Here is a 22,398-nt window from a genome sequence, read left to right on the forward strand (position 1 = left end):
TTGGGTATTTGATCTTGGAAAACAATTTCTATAATTACAAAATACCTTGAGACAACACATGGTGTAATTTTGGGGCATACTAATTTGTTTATATTAGAATTATCCCTTCTATGCCAACTGTCTTTTCAATAGCTGGTGACCTTTTTCATGAATATTTATTTGGGCTTATATTTTCAAAATTAATATATTCATTTTCATGTATTGCTGCTTAGATTCTTTTTTTAATGTTTTTTATTGTAAAAATAGTATACAGAGGGTTACAGTTACATGAGTAAGGTAATGAGTACATTTCTTGTCTAGCGTTGGCTGCTTAGATTCTTTAAACATTCACCTTATAAATTTGTATCTGTATAAAAAATATTCATGAAGTGAAGTAAGCCAGACCCAAAGAAACATAGGTCCCATGGTTTCCCTCATTTGGAATGACTGGTATATGTCTGAGTCAAGCAGAAAAGGTCAGATAAGTTGATGTTAGGGAAATGAACCCTAAGATATGTATTCGAGTGTTTTTTTCTTTCATGCGATTGTTTCTAACACATTTATAAGATTATTTCTTTGTTGCTTTGTATGTCCCTCCCCCACGGTATAACCCCTGATTTCACTGTATTTGGTGTTGGTGTAATTTGTGGAAGGGAAGGGAAAACAAATCGTTTAAATAGGGCTACAGGTGGACCCATTGCAACAATGAGATGTATAAGTCGTTATGTCGAAAAACGAACTTTACAACTTTAGGGGGGTTTGGTGGCGGGGGGGTAAGAGGAGGATGAGATGGGAAGGGGAAACAAAGGAGGAGGCCACAATGCTTGATAAAAAATGTACTCATTATCTTGCTCATGTAATTGTAACCCCTCTGTACAGTATTTTCACAATAAAAAAATATTCATGAAGCTAGAGATTCAAATAATTGGGTTAATTATTTATTTTCTTACAATTTTTTCCATAGAATCGTAAGAATGATGAAGCCTCTTATGAAAAGATGTTGAAACTGAGACGAGAGTTTAGCAGAGCCATAACAATTTTGGAAATGATTAAGAGAAGAGAAAAAACAAAACGAGAATTATTGCACTTAACCTTAGAAGTGGTGGAAAAAAGGTAACATTGCTACCATTTCATACTATTGGCAGTTTTAGCTAAATGATAGGCGAAATGGATTAAAAAGAATTGGTGGAAAATGAGGGTATAAAACTCTAATAATACTGAATCTCTTAACAGAATCTCTTTAAGTTCACATTTTTTTTTTTTAAGATTAGAAGGTTTTGAAGCTGGGCACAGGTGGCTCACGCCTGTAATCCTAGCTACTCAGGAGGCTGAGATCTGAGGATAGTGGTTCAAAGTCTGCCCGAGCAGGAAAGTCCATGAGACTCTTATCTCCAGTAAACCACTAGAAAACTGAAAATGGTACTGTGGCTCAAGTGGTAGAGTGCTCGCCTGCTGAAGAGCGCAGGGACAGCTCCCAAGCCCAGAGTTCAAGCCCCACAACTGACCCCCCAAAAAAAAAAAAGAAGGGTTTTTTTAGATTAGATTTTCAGTTTCATATTTTATGGATTTGGGTATGTGGAATAGCTTCTCTCTAATAAACTCAAACTTTTGTTTAGTAGAATTTTAAACAGCTTTGAAAGAAATGAATGTTATTATTTTCTGACAGAGGACAAAATTTCTTGTTTTAATTCTTTACAAAAGTATATTCTTTAGTGTACAGTCTAACATAATTCAATATAAAACTTAAATAGAATTTGCATGATTCCTAAGCTTTCTAAGTAAAATTTCCTGTTGTTTCATAAATACATGGGAAATTCATGTTTGATGTACCTTAGTTTGGTTTGGTTTGATTTGGTTCATTTTCACTTAATCGCAGATATGACTTCTTTGCCTCTTTGTTTCCATCTTGTTTTCACTTTTAAAAATAATCTGATTATTGGCTCTTATTTTGCTGGCTTAATTAAGTGAAACATTGATTTTTTTAAATTCTTCTTTAACATTATACTCTCCAATATCTTTTTATATTTGTTGTCTTTTCAAGATATCATTTAGGAGACTATGGAGGTGAAATTCTTAACGAAGTGAAAATCAATAGATCAGAAAAAGAACTATATGCCACTTCAGCAACTCTTCATAATGGAAATCACCACAAAGTCCAGGAATGTAAAACTAAGGTGAATATATGATCATTTTGGTCAAACAGTTTACCTATTTCTGCAACTATCTTAAAAATAGTGTGGTTGAGGAAACAAGTGAATTTACTTCTTATTATTTGCCACCACTTTACTGGTTTTGTATATATGGGGGGGGGGGACTTATTAATCCTTGTAGCAAAGTAGAATTTACCTCTGTCAATTCTAGATCATAAGTAATATGTCAAATTTATAGTCTGAAATTCACTTCTACCGAAGTACATCACTTTTCAATACACTATTTGCTTTCCTAGATACTGTAAATAAAGTTCACTATTACAGGCTTACAAGACTTGCATTATAGTGGAAGCATCAACATCTAAAATTTAAACTTTTCTCCTATGGAAGTTTAGCCTTGTTGTCCTCATCATTTCCAGACTAACATTTTGACAGTTACCAACCTTGAGTGACTAGAGAAAGTCCTTACAGGTCACAAGTTCTTCCTAATAAAAGAGCTAGACCTAGTGATTATTTTATTCCTAGACAAAATAGTTGCATTTATTCAGTGCTCATTTGCTACATTTGAGTATTTAATTGGGACATATTTTTAGAAAAAAATTTTAACCTTAAAAGGTTTAAGTTTTCAAATTCAGATTTGATGAAATGGCTAAAGCCTTAAAAGAGACTTCTCTAAAGAAGAAATAACAGTGTCCAACAGTCACATGAAGAGATGTTTGACATCTCTGACCATAAAAGAAATGCAAATCAAAACAGAATTGAGATTCTACCTCACCCCAGTTAGAATGGTCATTATCAAGAAAACTAATAACAGATGCCAGCAGGAATGTGGCCAAAAAGGAACGCTATTACACTGTTGATGGGAATGTAAACTTGTTCAACCACTCTGGAAACCAGTATAGAGGTTCCTCAAAAGACTAAAAGCAGAGCTTCCCTGTGAACCAGTAATCCCACTATTGGACATCTATCCAGATGGCCACATACCAGGCTTTACTAAAGCCACCAGCACAACGATGTTCATTGCAGCATTGTTTGCCATAGCCAAGATAGGGAATTAATGCAGATGCCCCTTAGTGGACAAATGGATCAAGAAAATATAGTATATACACAATGGAATTACTATACTAAGGGAAGTAAGCCAGACCCAAAGAAACATAGACTGCATGGTTTCCCTCATTTGTAATGATTAGAATGTGCCTATAAAACTACAAGTAAACCCAATGGATAGTAAAAGACAAATAATTATAGCTGGATATGATTAATTAAACAGCAGTCTAAACATTCACACAGTGACTGAAAGGAGGTGGATAGTCTTAGGAGAGGATTGCAAGGGCTCAAAAGTTAATTACATTTGATCATATAAAATGATGATTATCAAAGTGAACTCCCAGAAATGGAAGCAAGTGTTATTGTTTTTTTTATTGTACTGTTTGCGGTTCTTTTTTTTCTTTCTTTCTTTCTTTTTTGCTTTGCTCTTTTACCTTTTGTCACTGTTTTTTATTTCTGTATCCTTTGTCTTTTATATGTTTATCTGATTTGAGGAAGGGAAGCAGAAGCACAGAAAATGTGGGACAAAGGGTAAACCAATTCAAGCAGTGAAACCCACTAGACACTGTTGGAAATGAACTATACAACTTGGGAAGAGGGCAGGAGAAGAAAACCAGGAAGAGAATGAGAGAGAGGGTGTCACTGTTCAAAAGAACTGTACTCATTACCTGACTTATGTAACTGTAATCCCTCTGTACATTACCTTTATAATAATTTTTTTAATCTAAAGAAAACCAACAATAACAAAAAAAACTTACTTTAAGGAGTAGAGATTTGAATAAGGAACATTATTTTGAAGCATCTAGATAATAGAGCTTACTCTGTAGATTTTAAAAGTGACTCAAGATATTTGTGGGAAATTCATCTTTTAAAAATGTATACAGTCATTGCTTTTCAAGGGTTCATTTTTAATAGTCACAGAAGAATGTGGAAAAGGAAGCCTCTCAGCATCTCATGTCAATTCAAATACTAGATTCTTATTAATCACAGGCATCTAGCCCACCTACCTGATTACTTGCCTTGAGTTGCCAGTGCCCCAAATGTTATTTTATATTAATCAGTACTTTACCTAGGAATGTGATCTTATTGTGCAATAGAGTATGAAAGCTTTAACCCATAATTACTGACAGAACCAGCTTTCATTATGCATTAAATCTTATTTTAGATTTTCTGTAAGGAAACATAAAATATAAATAAATAGCCTGTTGGGTTTGGTTGCACCCATTTTTGTCTTACCCCATTACACATTGTATACCTATTATATGAAATATGGAACAATTTATATCTCACTCATTATAATGTCCACACAAGCAACATTTTCACTATTTTCCCCCTAAAATAATTTTAACATTTGATCTACATTGGGAAGTATGTAACTCCTTTAATAATTTTATACTTTCATGTTATCTTTAATATTCAGAACAGTCATTTCCAAGTTCTTTTAAATACTAGATTTTTTTTTTTTAATTGAGAAGAATGCTCATGTGTTAAGGAACAGAGCTACTCTGTGGAAGGAAGAAAGTCTAGAAACCCACATCTATACCAGATGATTTTTTGGGTAACTATACTGAATACTCTGGGTAATTGAGAACTATCTGATTTGTTGTTCAGTTGCAGCAGTAATTAATTAATCTAACAACTAGAAGGTTTTGTTTTCCTAGTTAATAAACTTATTCTTCTCAAAAGATTACTCCCCACAGGCATTTTTAATAATTGGAGAAAAGTATAGCAATGAGTTAATTCATGATCATATTTAATTATTTCATGAAATAAAAATAAATTAGCCATGTTTTTCATTAGTGCAGTAGGTTTAAGTAGGAATTTAAATATTTTTAAAATACTAGATAGCATGATAATAGAAATCTTTTTTAAAAAATCACTAACAGTTTAACTACTAATGTAAAAAGAAAATTATTTTTTGTTATCATTATCTTTAGTTATAATTTATAGAAGGTTGTTTTGAGACATATTTTAGTTAATGATCACAAAATAATTTAAATAAATAAAATTATCTCCTGGATAGAAATGTATGTTCTTCAAAGAGCAGTACAGTTTTCCATGATTTCTAAAATGATTTTCATTTCTTCCTTTTGGGGGAAAAATCACCATGTAAACAGCACCCTCATCATTTGTCTTTGAAAGAAGAGGCTTCTGATGTAGTTCGTCAAAAGAAGAAGTACCCAAAGAAGCCTAAAGCAGAGGCTTTGATAACATCTCAGCAGCCCACTCCTGAGACATTGCCTGTGATCAGTAAGAGTGACATTAAGCAATATGACTTTCACAGCTCAGATGAAGATGAATTTCCACAGGTGCTTGTTTTTAAAGACATTTTCTCTTACTCTTTTATATTGCTATATTTTAAAAACAGAATTGACATCTTACAATTTTGATTCTTGCTTTGTTTATCTACTATTGAAATACATTTCTGCATATCTGTATATGTGTGCATGTATTAAACACAGAAATACAAAGTAAATACTAAATTAGTATATGCTTTCTATTTCTCTGTCAGTTGGATAGAATTCTGTTCTGTAACATTTAGTTGATTTTTAGTTTTTTTTTTTCTTTTAGAAAAGTGAGCAACTTTATATTCTCTTAGTATTTTTTTGGGGGGGCGGGGGGTCCGGTCGTGGGGCCTGAACTCTGGGCCTGGGCGCTGTCCCTCAGCTCTTCAGCTCAAGGCTAGCACTCTACCACTTGAGCCACAGAGCCACTTCCAGCTTTTTTCTTTTTGCTTATGTGGTGCTGAGGAATCGAACCCAGAGCCTCGAGCATGCAAGGCAAACACTCTACCACTGAGCCACCTTCCCAGCCCTCTCTTAGTATTTAAATGGATCTTTAGAAATGGAATTGCTAAGCCAAAGATTATCAATATTTTAGGGAACTTAAGCATAATTGTAAATAATTTCCTTTCTACTGGTATAATATTTTAGAACAGTTTTTATAAGTGCTGTTTTTAAAAAATGAGATTTTTATTTCAGATATTAAAGAATCAGGTTCTTTTGGTTTTGTTTTTAAGTTACATTAGCAGTACCTTACACCTTCCTGTTCTTTTTTAAATGTATAAAAAACTGTGTATCCATTTCCAGGTTTATCATATTTTAAAATTTTTACTTGTTTGCCTATAAAGCAGTATTCTTTTAGGAACCATTATCACAAATGTGTTTGGAAACAAGGCTGTTTGTAAAACTCTATTGATATAACTATTTAAAATCTAGAATTCATATAATGGGTCCCCTTTGGCTGGATTATTTTTGCTCTTGTCACTGAGTTTTTGCTATAAATGTTATTTATATGCAAAGTAACAAATGTACAGACAAATGTTTCATTGTGTATGTTCATGAGAACCACTTAATGAAACCAATTGTAAGGCAGGCAAGGCTTTGAATAGACATAAGGCGTTCATCAGATGACCATTTGAAAGAATGGTTATGGTAACCTAACAAAGTGTTTGACCAGGTAAAGAATTTAGAGAAAGGTCACAGACAGAGAAGACAGTGTTAGAGGAAACTGCTACTAGTTTGGTATTGCTACAGCAAAAAAAACAACAGAAAAGGAAGAGAGGGTAAATGGGATGATGTAGTAGACTAATGGCCTTTTGGACATACACATTATAGGAAAGTCAGAAAATATTCCAATTAGATAACTATATGTAGAATGTGTTACAATTATACAAGAGAGACCCTAGAAAATGCTGCTGTATATTCTGTGCCCATTAGGAGGGATACCATTGGATACTATAATTTTGAGGGAGCTTTCCCTTATTTTCCCTTATTGTTAGACTCAGTATATCCGACCTAAGAGAAGGGCTTACTCAGCGTAACTGGTTATTTATCTCTGACGTGGGCTTTATTCAGTGAGGGAGCTTTAGAATGTAGCTCTTCTAAATTCAAAATTGTACAAAAAAAAAAAAGGATTGTTGAGGTAATTATATACTGCTTCTTGGTCCAATAAACAAAGAACAAGTGAGTAATGAACCTTAAAAGAAGAAATATTTTTACTAGACTTACTGAACTGATTTGTAGGAGGATAAAATGAAAAACTCTGTCTCTGACTCTCTATCTCTGTATTTCTGTCTCTGTCTCTCCCCTCAACTCACCCTACCTTCCTCCTTCCCTCCTTCCATCTTTACCTCCCTTCCTAAGTTACTATTAAGACTCTTATCTTAGGGCCTTAGGTTCTTGCACTTGTTAATTGAAAATAAGAGTCTCTTGGACTTCTCTGCCTAGGCTAGCTTCAAACTGCAGTACTTAGATTTCAGCTTTCTAAGTAGCTAGGATTACATGCTTGACTTACTGGTTCCCAGCTCTTTCTCTTCTTCATTATCCTTATGGTTTTCCTGTCAGCTCTCTTTTCCTATGTCACAGCCTTTGCATGCATCCTGGAATCTACCCCAGGGAACTGTAGTTGATAGGAAGAGGTGATAAACTTTAGGCAAAGATTTTCTGACTTTGGTTTTGACCATTCCTTGTATATCTTAAAGACATAGATGACTGCAAAGAAATTAAAAGTATAAAATTCACCCTTGGGATTACCTTTCCAATTTCAGGTTTGGGTTTTGGGAAGAATCGTTTCCAGTTGACTGTTTCTGCCTTCCCCTATAAGGTTATTATTGGTATATTGAAACCTCAAACAAATGCCTTTCTCCCATAGATGACTCTGTTCAGTGTGCCAGTGGTAAATACCACTGTGAAAATAATAGAGAGAATTTTTTCCTCTTGAAATAGGAAGAGAGGAAATTGTGAGGTCCAAAAATATGCAAGGAAATATGGTTGAACCAGGGTTTTTCAAAAAAAAGAGATGCAATGCAAAGTGAAACTTAGGTACCAAAACTTTGTTGTTGTTTAGCCATTACAAGTAGAAATGTACCTAAAATATTATGTCTTTGACATGTCAGAGATACGTCTTTCAGAGATACATATGCTACTGTATGTCATTTAACCTGTTTTTTGTTTTTTGTTTTGTTTTGTTTTTTGGGGGGTCTGGTCGTGGGGCCTGAACTCTGGGCCTGGGCGCTGTCCCTCCGCTCTTCAGCTCAAGGCTAGCGCTTTACCACTTGAGCCACAGCACCACTTCCGGCTTTTTTCTTTTTGCTTATGTGGTACTGAGGAATCGAACCCAGCGCTTCATGCATTCAAGGCAAGCGTTCTACCACTGAGCCACCTTCCCAGCCCCATTTAACCTGTTTTTATAACATTCATAAAGTATATCAAAATGTGTCGGTGCTGTTATAGGGACCACCCTAAGATTATAAAGGGATATTTGGCTTAATATCACATGGCTCAAGTAGAATACTATTTAATGTGCAGCCTTTTAAAAATATTTTTTTATTTTTTTTACTTTTTTGGGGCTTACCACTTAATTACTGCAAAATAACTGCTTAACTTAGCAAGTCTTCTTCCCTCTCCTTAAATTTAAGTTTTAAGTGAAGTGATTATTATAAAGAAAGTATAAAAGGGAGTTTTGTGGTTTTTTTAATTCTCTTTCGTACAAAATACATGGCTTTTATGGCTTTGGTGTGTTCTTTCATTTTCTACCTGTTCACAAGTCTCTTTTTACTTACTAGTTTGGGGCTTTTATGGAAAGAAGTTAACTGAATAAAAGCACACTTAACTATAGGCGAAGCCTGTCATTATCATTAACTATAAGAATTCTTGCCCTGGCTGCTGGTGACTCATGCCTGTAATCCTAGCTACTCTGGAGGCTGAGATCTCAGTTCAAAGCCAGCCTAGGCAGGAAAGTCTGTGAAACTCTTATCTCCAATAAGCTACCAGAAAACCAGAAGAGGCACTGTGGCTCAAGTGGTAGAGCACTAGCATTGAGCTGAAGAATTGAGGGATGGCGCCCAGGCCCACAGTACAAGTGCCACAACCAACAGAAGAAAAAAACAAAACAAAACAGAATTCTTAGCCATAAATAATATTTGCTTATCTTTAATTGTTTGGGGGAATTTATTGGCTAGTAGATATAAATAAAGAAGTTGTGTTTGTGGTCAAAGTGTAACTTTAAGTCATTGCAAATACTGATCTATTGACTTGATAACTATTCAATCAAACACCTATTTATGCAGGTACCATCCCCAGTATCCGAACCTGAAGAAGAAAATGATCCTGATGGTCCCTGTGCTTTCAGAAGACGGGCAGGATGCCAGTATTATGCTGTAAGAATTTTTCCACATATGATGTTTTTGTGAACTGGAATTAACAGATATTAATTAATTTGAATAACATACCATTCCAGTCATCTGTCCAGATGACTTAAACTTGATCTAAAATTGGGACATGCATGAGTATTTTTTATTTCACATCCCCTATATAGACACCAGTAAAAAGGATTCGGAGTCTTTTCAAAAGACAGCAAATTGCTTTATTTGGAAATTTGACAATTCCTCATATTTTAGAAATCTAGTCCACTTAGGTTTTACTTAAATAGTATGAGGTTGGCCTCAGAATCTCACTTAAGTTGACTCTGAAGCTTTTGGTGGCTGCTGAAAACAAATTGAGACTTATCCCTGTAAAACTCTTATGTACTTAATATCAAACTAATCTTTTTTAAACTTCTCTTGTAAAAGTTTTTTATCTAGCCAGGCACCAGTGGCTCACACCTGTAATCCTAGCTACTCAGGAGGCTGAGATCTGAGGATTGCAGTTCAAAGCCAGCACAGGCACGAAAGTCCATGAGATTCTTAACCTCTAATAAACCACTCAGAAAACCAGAAGTGGCACTGTGGCTCAAGTGGTAGAACACTAGCCTTGAGCTGAAGAGCTGAGAGACAGCACTCAAGCCCAGAGTTCAAGCCCCATGACCGACAAAAAAAAAGTATTTTGTGTGATTCATTTTAATTTTTTAAGATTAGCATAGTGTTATTTTGTAAAGGGAGCAGAAATATAAAGAGATAAAGGTACATTCTCTGACATTCAGGAAGTAGGGGCAGAGAGTCTCCTATAGTCAGAACTTTTTAACACATTTAGAAATCTTTCTGCTATTAAGTCTATTTTGGGTACAGCATTATATAAAGGATTGGCCTTCCCCCAATACTAAAGTCTGCTGATAAGATATATAACTGGAGAATTACAAGATACTTTTGTTTTTGTTACAAGGCTATGGACACCATTTGTCTTAGTTGTGTATAGTAAACATAGCATACATCTTTTTCAGGGTATATTGTAGAAGAGATTGGTATTTATCTACAAGTTACACTCATGAGAGAAGGGAAAATTATTATGGGAAAGAGGAAAGAGGCCAAATTAATAACATGAATAAATAAATGTATATGTATAGTGGGAAGGAAAGGAAATTAGCTGCATGTTACTTAAAAGTAAACAGAAGCCAGACACTGGTGACTTCTGTAATCTTAGCTACTCAGAAGGCTGAACTCTAAGGCTCACAGTTCTAAGCCAGCTCAGAAAGGAAAGTCTGTGAGACTCTATTTCCAGTTAATCAACAAAAGACCAGAAGTAGAGCTCTGGCCTAAGTGGTAGAGCACTAGCTTTACAAAAAGGTCAAGGATATTGCTCAGGCCCTCAGTTTAAGCGTGCGCGCGCGCGCGCACACACACACACACACGAAAAAAAAGTTTTAGCTTGATTCATACTTGCTTAGAGTACAGTTTTTAGTCAAAAATAAATTGATTTTGGTTTATCACAGTAACATGACTATAAATTACGGATTTTACCAGTTGTACTTTCAACACAAGTATTAAAATACATGCTATTCTTTTAAAGGTATGATTTTTAAATATATGCCACATGTATTTATATTTATCATCTAAATCAGTTTGAGAAAGTAAATGAATGATTTTTTTATTCAACTCTAAATTTGAACCTAGATAATAATATTTAAGCCACAATTTTAATTTTTCAGTTTTTATCCAAATTTAATTGTTCTTCTAATGCTGTTTTTTAAATCATGATTTAACTTTTCTTTAAGAGTTACTCCACAAGTTTTATATTTTTTTTCTTTACAGCCTCGTTTGGACCAAGCTAACCATACATGTGAAAATTCAGAATTGGCAGATTTAGATAAGTTAAGGTATAGGCATTGCCTTACAACACTTACAGTCCCAAGAAGATGTATAGGATTTGCAAGAAGGCGAATTGGCAGAGGTGGAAGGTAAATTACTTGTTTGGACCTGGTTTTGTTTACAATCTTCAGTGGAAGTTTAGAAAAGTGGTTATGTTTCTCTCATATATGCATGTATATATATAAATGCTATATGTTTATTTTCAGGGTCATAATGGATCGAATATCCACAGAACATGATCCAGTCTTGAAACAGATAGACCCTGAAATGCTGAATAGTTTTTCAAGCTCTTCCCAAACTGTAGACTTTTCTTCTAATTTCTCTCGGACCAATGCTTCCAGTAAACCTTGTGAAAACAGACTGTCCCTTTCTGAAATATTAAGCAATATCAGATCATGTCGACTACAGTGTTTCCAGCCAAGGCTACTAAATTTACAGGACAGTGATAGTGAAGAATGTACCTCAAGAAAACCAGGGCAGACTGTGAACAATAAAAGAGTTTCTACAGCATCTGTAGCTTTATTGAGCACCAGCAAGAATGGCATATCAGGTAAGCTATCACTGTTAATAGTGTTCTACTCTATTGTCTTTAGTTTTCATGATCCCCTAAATAATTTTGGAGACGTAATTTTCCTAATCTCACTCATGAAAGAAATTTCATTATTAACCTACTACATTTTTTTTTATAGAACCCTACTAATGTTTCACATTTTAACCAAGATGTTCTAACTGGTATCTATAAGACAGCTGTGTGTATTTGGAATGTGAGTGTCTGGTGTGGTAAATATGTGGGCAGAATATAGAGTTCCCTGTGTGCACACTGCTTACAAACTACCAAAAAATGACAGTACCACTTCTTATATTTAAGAAAAATTTTACTTTTGTGTACTAACTTTGATGAAATGTAAGCATTGCACCTTAAGTATTCCAGCAAAAGCTTATTTCTAAAAAGCAATTTTTTCAAAACTCCCAATGAATAGTTAGGACTCTTGTCTATTAGCCTACCTTTCTAGTTGAGCTCAAATCTCTTTTTAATCTTACTAGGAGACATTGTGCTTGATTTACTATTTTTATGATATATATGTTGTAGACAAAATATAAATTTAGAAAATCTAAAAGCTTTAATTTGTTTTCCTCTTGTATACAAGCATGTGTAATTTCTAAAGTTCTTGTAATGTGTTCATTGTAAGTAATGCATGGTATCCTATGGAAGAAAATAGGTGTTATAGCTGGGAGTGTAGCTTTGTGGTAGAGTGCTTGCCTTGCATGCATGAAGTCCAGGGTTTAATTCCTCAGCACCACATAAACAGAAAAGGCCAGAAGTGACACTGTGACTCAAGTGGTAGAGTTCTAGACTTGAGGAAAAGGAGCTCAGGGACAGTGCCTAGCCCCTGAGTTCAAGCCGCAGGACTGGCAAAAAAAAGAAAGGAAGGAAGAGAAAGAAGAGAAGGAAGGAAGGAAATAAATAGGTGTGATTTATATTGTTGACTGCCTTTCTTTCTGTAAAATGCATGTATTCCTGAATTATTCCCTGACTTCCTTAAAGTGATTTAAAATTGTTTTAGAGCTTGAAGTTTGGTCTCAGTTTTTAATCTTTCTTATTTACTAAACTGTCTGCTTTCAATTTAAGACATTTATCTAGTTAAAGGTTGTGATGGAAAATTATGTTTGTTTAAATGAATGGAAGTTGGCATATCATTTCCCCAAATTAGTTGGTTAATTTTCTCCTAAATGAACTTAGGTAAGGAAAATGGCATCCCATTATATAAATTTCATGAGTCTATGCAGTTTAATTAACTTTTGAAGCTGAAATGGATTAATAACTAATATCATTTGAGGTCATAGTGTTCTAAGCTAAAGGTAGTAGGAGGTTGAACAGTTTATATCAAATGTTTTTCAGCCCCCTTCCAAGATATGGTTTAAATTCTTTAAACAGAACAGAATTTAACAGAAACTCTGTGTGTGTGTGTGTGTGTGTGTGTGTGTGTGTGTGTGTGTGTGTGTGTGTGTGTGTGTGTGTGTGTGTGTGTGTGTGTGTGTGTGTGTGTGTGTGTGTGTGTGTGTGTGTGTGTGTGTGTGTGTGTGTGTGTGTGTGTGTGTGTGTGTGTTGTCAGTCACAGGGCTTGAACTCTGGGCCTGGGTGCTGTCCCTCAGCTCTTCAGCTCAAGGCTAGTGCTCTACCACTTGAGCCACAGCACCACTTCCGATTTTCTGAGTGGTTTATTGGAGATAAGAGTCTCACAGACTTTCGTGCCTGGGCTGGCTTTGAGCCTGGATCCTCAGATCCCAGCCTCCTGAGTGGCTAGCATTACAGGCATGAACCACCAGGGCCTGGCCAGAAGCAGAGTTTAAACAGAAATTTCTATGCCAAAAATGATTTTGCCAAAACGGAGTTCAGAAACATTCTCTATATATACACTTACAATTGCATTGGATTATAAACTGATTTTTTTCTCATTCTATACCATATAAAACAATTTTAATGTATATCTTCTCAACTTGAACAAGACCAGATATTAGCAGCAAGTATATCATATTTGCATCATATATAGCATTATACATTTTGTATTCCAGATAAACTATAAATTTAATCTGGCTTTTTTGTTAAAAATGTGTAAGTTAGATATATGTTTTAGGAAACTTAAATCCCAAGTTTCAATGCTAGTATCATAGTGACTAAAACTTGTTATTTCTCCTTTATCATTAGGGGAGGAAAAGTCTTTTTGACCTGCTATCTTTCCTATGTTTTCAAACATGGAAGTACCATTTCTTCTTTTGAAAACATAAAGGCTTAAGCAAAACTAAGATGCACTAGAAGTCAATATTTTAAATCAGAACTTTTGTATCAACTGTTTATTAGTAAAGAAGAGGAATTAAGTATTTCCTTCCTTATTGACTGTGACCCTCCTTCAGGCTATGAGTCTTTTGCTTTTAGCAAATTTAATTTAAATATTAGGCATGGCAGTTGGAAATATGGTAGAGTGCTTGTCTGCCCTGTTTGAGGTCTTCAATTTGATCCCTAAGCACTATTACTCCTCCAAAAACAAAAAAAAACATGTAGATATGGGAATATGTAGATAACTAATGAAAAAGTCTTAACATTATTTATAAACAATTGAAAAGCTATAGTGATATTAACTTCCCATTTATATTGTTATATTCATTACATCATTTACTCAGTTCTAGCAAGATAGTAAGTATATTCAGTTATAGTTTAGTAAGTACCACAGTAGATTCCCTTTTTTTCTTACAGGAAGGATGCAGGCATTTTCAAAAATTTTCTTTTAGGCTGGCCACAGGTGGCTCACACCTGTAATTCTAGCTACTCAGCTGTCTTAGATCTGAGGATCACAGTTCAAAGCCATCCGAGGCAGGAAAGTCCATGAGACTCTTATCTTCAATTAATTCTCAAAAACCTGGAAGTGGGTCAAGTAGTAGAATCCTAACCTCGAGTGGAAAAAGCACCTAGGCCCTGAGTTGTAGCCCCAGGACTGGCACCAAAATAAATAAATAAAAGTGTATGTACTTGATTTCTTTTGCTCTATGCCTTTAAACAGTCTGTCTTTTGCTTGTTGTTAATGAGATTTATCATGTGTCTTTAAAAATTGGAGACTGACACACAGGTCCATATTTTTATCTGGCAGGTAGTATCACTAGATTAATCTATTAATACTGAATTTTCCTTCATAGTTGAAAATTCCCAATAAATAAAAGCTGGATTACAAATAGAAATCTTATGTACTTGGCAATAGTATTTTTTTGTATCATAAGTTCCTTGGTTCTTTTTTTTTTTTTTTCCCTTGGTTCTTAAGGAAAGTGAGCAAGCAAGTAGGTTGAGGTTGAGGACTAGTAGCAAGGAGTTTTCTTCTATTGATAATATCCCTTGCCACTAATATTTTCTAAGTCAACAATTTATTGGTCCAAAATTATTCTATTTTAGTGGTAAGGTTAATTTTCAATTTAGAGACAGTCTTGCCATATAGCCCAGGCTGGCCTCCAACTCATAATTCTTCTGACTTAGTTTTCCAGGTTCTGAGATGACAGGTATGTGCTACTATACCTAGCTTACATATGTTTTTATAAGTACCGTGCGCTAACCAATTGCGCACTGGAGCTCCTTCTTACATAGGTTTTTAATGTGCTTAAATGAAAATGTAAGTGTATGTCCTAGGTGTCATAAGAGCTAATACAAAATATATTTCAAAAAGCATATGTTGTATTAAGTATTAAGTAAAATAAAGATAAGTTTACTTACTTGCAAAACACTAAAAACAGGACTGAAGAAGAAAAGATAGATTGTGCTGAACATGGGAAGTGAATACCAAGAAAACTATTTCATACATAATTATTTTGGATCTATTAATGCAAAACTCTTTGTTAAATGTTTTAAAAGCACCATTAAAAAAAAAACTCTACCCTTAAGAAACTTGTAGCAAATGACAAATATTATAATTTTATAGTGTTTTTAAACTTCCATATTATTTATTCTTTAAAATGATTTTCTTTAATATACTTTTACTATCTTTAAGTAGTTGTACAAAGGAGTTGTCATTCAACAAAGCAATTTGTGAATATAATGCATCTAGATTAATGTCACCCTTTCAACCCAAATCTCAAGAAGATGTATTTCTTATCTAAAAGTACCTTTCTTATTCAGACTTAAAGAACAAGACTGATTTGTATTTAATCTTAATTTTCACTGATTAAAATTAACATTTTCTCACCAACTTGGTAGATACCAGCATCATTTTTAATTAGCTATTACTTATTAATGTTAGTAGTTTGTAAAATCATTAACAAATTAGTTTGTGTACTCTTCCAGAAGAAACTCTAGATTTTTAATCTATTCAGTTTCTTTTAGAAATTGTCATGAAAAAATATCTGCAAATATAAAGCTTGTAGGATAAGTAAAACTGCTTTATCAACTAAGATGAGAGAGTGTGTGTGTGTATTTTGAGAGTAAGGTTGCTTCTAAAGGTGAAAAGAGCATTCTCAGATCTGAAGGATTAAAATATTTTAGTTTCATTGCTAAAGAAAATAAGTTTTTTTATCATAACTATTTAGCTTGCTGTCAGATATTGAGATGGCTTTTTATTCCGTTTTCATTACCCTCACTCATTTCTTCCTCATTTCCCATCCCACTTACCTACCCACCCCCAATTTGAAGTTATATTTTCAAATTTTTGAAAGGAAAAACATGTATTTTCAGTTAAAATTTTGCCTTTGAGCTACCAAAAAAGCTAACCTGAAAATGTAAGGGATGCTGTGCATTTCCTACCTCTTTCCCTTTACCCTAAAAATGATGAAACTGTTAGAAAAAATCCTTTGTATGTATTCCAGTGTGTCATAATTACTGTTTGCGGTTTATGTAAAGAGTTGCACTAATACTAAATAGTCCTCCAAAAATTTCTGGGTGAACATTAGCTCATTTGAATGCAAAACGCCTTGTTTAAAAAAAAGGGGGGTTGGGGAACCTGAATGTTTAGAAATAGGAATAGCATACTGAGCTTGGGTGAGAGAAAAGAGAGGAGAAATGTTAATGTAATTTTTAAACCAATTGTCATCCAAAAATAGAATCAGGAATGAATTTTTATATCAAAGTCAGCCAAAACTGACCATTAATCTAAATAATTTGATTTGAGATTATATTGGCTTTTTATTCTTTCTGTGAGGAGAAAAGAATGGAGTTTCTGAGCAAACTAATAATCTTAACCATATAGTCAATAAATGTGTACATCTCAAACATCAGATAGGTTTTTTTTTTTTTTTTTTTTGGGTCCGGTCGTGGGGCCTGAACTCTGGGCCTGGGCACTGTCCCTCAGCTCTTCAGCTCAAGGCTAGTGCTCTACCACTTGAGCCACAGCGCCACTTCCGGCCTTTTTTTTTTCTTTTTGCTTATGTGGTGCTGAGGAATCGAACCCAGGGCCTTGAGCATGCAAGGCAAGCGCTCTACCACTGAGCCACCTTCTCAGCCCCAACATCAGATAGTTTTATCAGCACCACTTTTATATATAAATTTGTAAAAGCAAGCACAAGTCCTCTAGCTGACAATATTTTATTAGCCATGGACTACTAACTAAAGTTTTGGGGTTTTGCCATTAACTGAGGCTTGAACTTAGGGCCTGTGCAGTGTCCCTTAGCTGTTTTGTTCAAGGCTGGTATGTTACCACTTGAGCCACAGCTCCATTTCTATCTTTTGGATGGTTAATTGGAAATAAGAGTCTCATGATCTTTGTTGCTTGGGCTGGCTTTGAACCGCAATCCTCAGATCTTAGCTTCTCAAGTAGCTAGGACTGCAGTCATAAACTACAGGTGCCTGGCTTCAACTAAAGTTGGGAGGTGGAGGAGGGTGAACTTTACTAATTGAGCATCCCTAATCCAAAAATCTGATACCTAAAATTCTTTGCATGTTGTACAGTCAAAATGTTTGAATTTTGGAGTAGTTCAGACTAGGATAGTCAGCGAGCCTGTACTTAATTCTGAATGAGTGGGATTTTTGAAAAAGAATAGTCACTCATATTTTTCTTGATTTTGAAATAGCCACTGATATGGCATTCACTTTATTTTATGTTTTCTATTTTTTGGGGGGGGTCCGGTCATGGGCTTGAACTCTGGGCCTGGGCGCTGTCCCTCAGCTCTTCAGCTCAAGGCTAGCTCTACCACTTGAGCCACAGCGCCACTTCCGGCTTTTTTCTTTTTGCTTATGTGGTGCTGAGGAATCAAACCCAGGGCCTCAGGCATGCAAGGCAAGCACTCTACCACTTAGCCACCTTCCCAGCCCCTATGTTTTCTATTTTTAATATGACAAGACCAGGTATTGAATTTAGGGTTTCATGCTCTCTCATAAGCTTTTCCCCTAGCACTTTTTCATTTTAGAAGTCTGTCTTCCACAGAAATCCTGTCTTCTGGATTTTTGCTTGTTAAATGGAAATCAGAGTCTCTCGGATTTAGCTGCTGAGGCTGACTTTGAACCAAAATCCTCAGGTCTTAGCCTCCTGAAGATTACAGGCATGAGCCACTGTTGTCTGGCTCTTTATTTGATTTTCTCTTCAGTGTTAGGACTTCCCACAATCTTACTTTTTACAACATAAATTTCAGCTCTGGTCAAACAGCATTGGATTTAAGGACTTATTCAATAACAAATTTCAAATTTATTTCTTTTGAAATAGGATGCATACTCTTAATATATGTATAGAACTTGAAGATTTATTTAGATTTAAGGTTTTCCCTCCTGCCTTTTTATCTAATAAGCTATTTTCATCTCTTTCCCCCAAGGTTTTGAAACAGCTGGAAATTCATGAATACATTACATTTTCATTTGATTTTGAAGATTGTAACTTTAGAATTAATTTTTTTCATTTAAAAGTAGAATACTTGCAATGAATTTAACATGCAAAGAAAAACATTTGATTTGTTGGTAATTCAGTAAAATAATGTGTACTTCAAAAATACAGGTAATGTTAAGATTTTAGAGTGAGCAGTACAGTAATTTCAGTGTATCTAAAGCTTTGCTCATACAGGAGACCTGGCTCCATTTTTATAGAGAATACATTTTTACTAAGTGCAGTTTGTTATAAATTTTAATTTACTTTTAAAAAAAATATTTTCTCATTTGAAGAGAAGACTTTGGGGAAGTCAGGTAACCTTTTCAGAGGATGTGATTTTAAAATTTTTATAGTTCATATAGATTAGATTGCCTAACTGCATGTAATTATTAACTCAAACATGGTGTTTCTTTATATGTGTATTTTCTTCCCAGCTGTGTCATTAGACCTTATACCAAGAACCCTTTTCCTAGTCACTATAGTTCTTAGTGCAGTGTTGTGCATCATAATAGATAGTAAATTCGTATTGATTGAATGAAATAGGAGACAAGAAAGAAGAAGAGTAGAGTGGGGCTGGACATGTGACACAGTAGTAAAGCACCTGCTTTGTCTGCATTGTGGTATGCAGTTAAAAGTAACTATTAGAAACTTTTTAACCATATGCTATTAAGGAGATTATGGCTATAAGTATATATCACAATTGATAGACTATTAAATTTTGTATTACTTTGTATAGTTATACAAAGGAATTTCAGTTCAACATGTTGATTTACTTGGGGCATATTGTAATTTGTATTTGATTTTCATCTTAATTTTAAAATAAGTTTATATTAATTTTCCTCATTAAAATGCTTTAAAACCTATTTACTTATCCTTACCAGTAACAGGGGGCATCACAGAAGAGCAGTTTCAGACACATCAGCAGCAGTTAGTTCAAATGCAAAGGCAGCAACTCGCTCAGCTTCAGCAGAAGCAGCAATCCCAGCATTCCTCGCAGCAGACACATCCAAAAGCACAGGTAAATCTGTCTCATTCTTCCTTTTGTGGTTTATGTGGTTTTGCTCAATTTTAGTCAAATTACAAGAAATACTTTCATAGTTCCACTCTTAATTTTGAAAATCTAATATAGATTTCTTTTTGGTTAGTTTGCATAACTGTAAGAAAATAGATTTATAAACTAATCTAAATATTTTTGTTTGGGTTTTTTACATTTTTGTATTGTTTTGGTTTGTGTACTGGGGTTTGAAACCCGGGACCTTTCATTTACTAGTCAGGAGCTTTACTGCATGAGCTATATCCCTCAGCCAGTATTTTTAATGTAAGGAAGAAAAGACTACTTTTGGAGGATGTATTATTAAGAAGTCATAGAAATGGATTGTTATAAAGGCATAGAAGTAACTATATATCCCCTTAAGATTATGCTTTTCTCATTCCTTCAAAAACTGTGCTATAAAATAAAGACAACCCTGAGATACCACCTTACCCCAGTCAGAATGTCCCACATCCACAAATCAGCCAACGACAAATGCTGGAGGGGATGTGGAGAAAGAGGAACCCTATTACACTGCTGGTGGGAATGTACACTTATACAACCACTTTGGAAAGCAGTGTGGAGGGTCCTTAGAAAGCTAAAGATTGACCTCCCTTACGACCCAGTCATACCACTTCTAGGCATCTACCCTGAACAACAGGAACCAATATACAAGGACACGTGCACCTCCATGTTTATTGCAGCACTGTTCGCAATAGCTAGGATATGGAAACAACCTAGGTGCCCCACCACAGATGAATGGATCCAAAAATTGTGGTATCTATACACAATGGAATATTATGCAGCCATTAGAAATGACAAAATAATGGCATTTGCAGGGAAATGGATGGAGCTAGAAGGAATCATGTTGAGCGAGGTAAGCCAAGAACGAAGAGACAAACGGTACATGGTCTCCCTGATAAGTGGATGCTAAATCCAAAAGGTTAGGTGATACGACAAAACTAACAGGACTTAAGAAACAAAGAACTCCCGCTCATCTGGTTGAACCACTACTAAATATCCCCATGCTGCTGATCACAAATATGGTATATAACATGTGAACACTGTTATATATTACAGACTGTGGTAGACAATTTGCTCCAGGGAAGTTAGAATGAACTTGTGACTTTGAAATTATGTAATCATTTAATCACAATCCAAAAAAGAACCTCGGGGAAGGGAGGGAGGGAGGGGATGGTAGGGGGAAAACAATGGAGGGGGTAACAATGTTCAAGAGGAAGTGTACTCATTACCTCACTCATGTAACTGTAACCCTCTGTATAGTAGCTTTACAATAAAAAATAAAAAAATAAATAAAAAAAATAAAATAAAATTCATCTTGAAAAAAAAAAACTGTGCTATAGTACTGTGCAGCTGTATCTTATAAAGAGATTGTTAATTATCTTTACTTAAGCAGTAAATATCAACAACATAGTCCTTTGTCTCTGTGAATCACATTTCCCTATAGAAAATAAAATATTGCCACTATGGGAATTTGTTCATAGACACCAGTATGTAAACATTGTAGACATAGGGATAAAATTGCTTCCTAAGACTGGCGATCAAACCTGCCAGTTCCTTGCCATGGACTTCCTAGAAACTGATTGTGGACTTCTGGCCTGCAGAACTTTTCAAGAATTAATTCCTGTTGTTTAAAACCAATAAAAGCAAAACTTTGAGAAATACATTTTAAAGTTGAATACATTGTGCATTTTAGGTTTCAAGTTTGATTTTCCATAATACTTTCTTTTTTCTCCATCATCCTATAAGATCTCCTAAAATACTGACTGGAATTAAGTCACTGTAGGTATATTTTGGTCTGCAAACTCTGCAGGCCAAATCTGCCCACTGTGTTCCAACTCCATCTAAATGGGTCTGACTTCATTGACCTTAAGGATCTTAAGTCAACCACTATGAAAACCTCATTGACTCCTGGCCCTGTTAACATTTCTCTAACATCTAAAGGTTCATCAGGAGCTGGCTCAGAGATGGTCTTTTGGCAGTAGTAACAACCAGTTTTCTACAGAATGAAAGGGAGAGGCCATTTCACTTAGTTTCATTTGCTTGCTTTTAGTGAGTCTCTTAGATAAACCAAGTATTCAGCCTGTTTCAAGATTAGTCCAGAATTAATTTTTGCATTTTAACAGAAGTGACTGTTAATCATATCTGTGATTTCATTCATCCTCATATCTAGCTTGTCAAATATATTTTAAAGCTCTCACTAATACTTATTAGAAAATGAATAGAGCATTAAGTGTTTGGGATTCTTTTTATTGTTGGTCATGAGGCCTGAACTCGGCCTGGGCTCTGTCCCTCAGCTCTTCAGCTCAAGGCTAGCCCTCTACCACTTGAGCCACAGCTCTACTTCTGGCTTTTTCTGCTTATGTGGTGCTGAGGAGTCGAACCCAGGGCCTCATGCATGCAAGGCAAGCACTCTACCACTGAGCCAACTTCCCAGCCCCGTGTTTGCATTTCTTAATCCCCTAGTTTGTTGTTAGAAATAATCACCTGTGAGTTTTGTAGTCACTCTCCTGCTTAATCTACCAAAACTAGCTCTATATGTCTTACCATGTTTGCGAAAGCATATTTTGAAAACTGAGAGTCTTCACTTTTTCCATTTTATAGGGCTCAAGCACCTCTGACTGTATGTCTAAAACACTCGACTCAGCCAGTGCCCACTTTGCTGCATCTGCAGTGGTCAGTGCACCTGTTCCAAGTCGCAGTGAGGTAGCTAAGGAACAGAACACTGGCCATAACAACATAAATGGTGTTGTCCAGCCTTCAGGTATTTATGAGGCTTCTCATGGTATTACTAACATAAAGTCTCAAGTCCTTGAGTAGGGT

General features: G+C 35.1%; 1 protein-coding gene across 2 annotated transcripts in view; it reads left to right on the forward strand.

Moving 5' to 3' along the window:
- Epc2 (enhancer of polycomb homolog 2) overlaps nt 1-22,398 on the forward strand; it is a 100,115-nt gene that overhangs the window by 74,139 nt on the left and 3,578 nt on the right. For both annotated transcript variants that reach the window (XM_042683438.1, XM_042683439.1), the window contains 8 exons: nt 944-1,092; nt 2,021-2,153; nt 5,294-5,485; nt 9,247-9,336; nt 11,143-11,288; nt 11,406-11,749; nt 19,406-19,542; nt 22,180-22,339. In XM_042683438.1, coding sequence (XP_042539372.1) covers nt 944-1,092; nt 2,021-2,153; nt 5,294-5,485; nt 9,247-9,336; nt 11,143-11,288; nt 11,406-11,749; nt 19,406-19,542; nt 22,180-22,339 — 1,351 coding nt within the window. The remainder of the gene's footprint in view (nt 1-943; nt 1,093-2,020; nt 2,154-5,293; nt 5,486-9,246; nt 9,337-11,142; nt 11,289-11,405; nt 11,750-19,405; nt 19,543-22,179; nt 22,340-22,398) is intronic.

This window comes from Dipodomys spectabilis, unplaced genomic scaffold (genome assembly GCF_019054845.1).
Source record: "Dipodomys spectabilis isolate Male_0828 unplaced genomic scaffold, ASM1905484v1 ptg000081l, whole genome shotgun sequence".
Lineage (NCBI taxonomy): Eukaryota > Metazoa > Chordata > Mammalia > Rodentia > Heteromyidae > Dipodomys > Dipodomys spectabilis.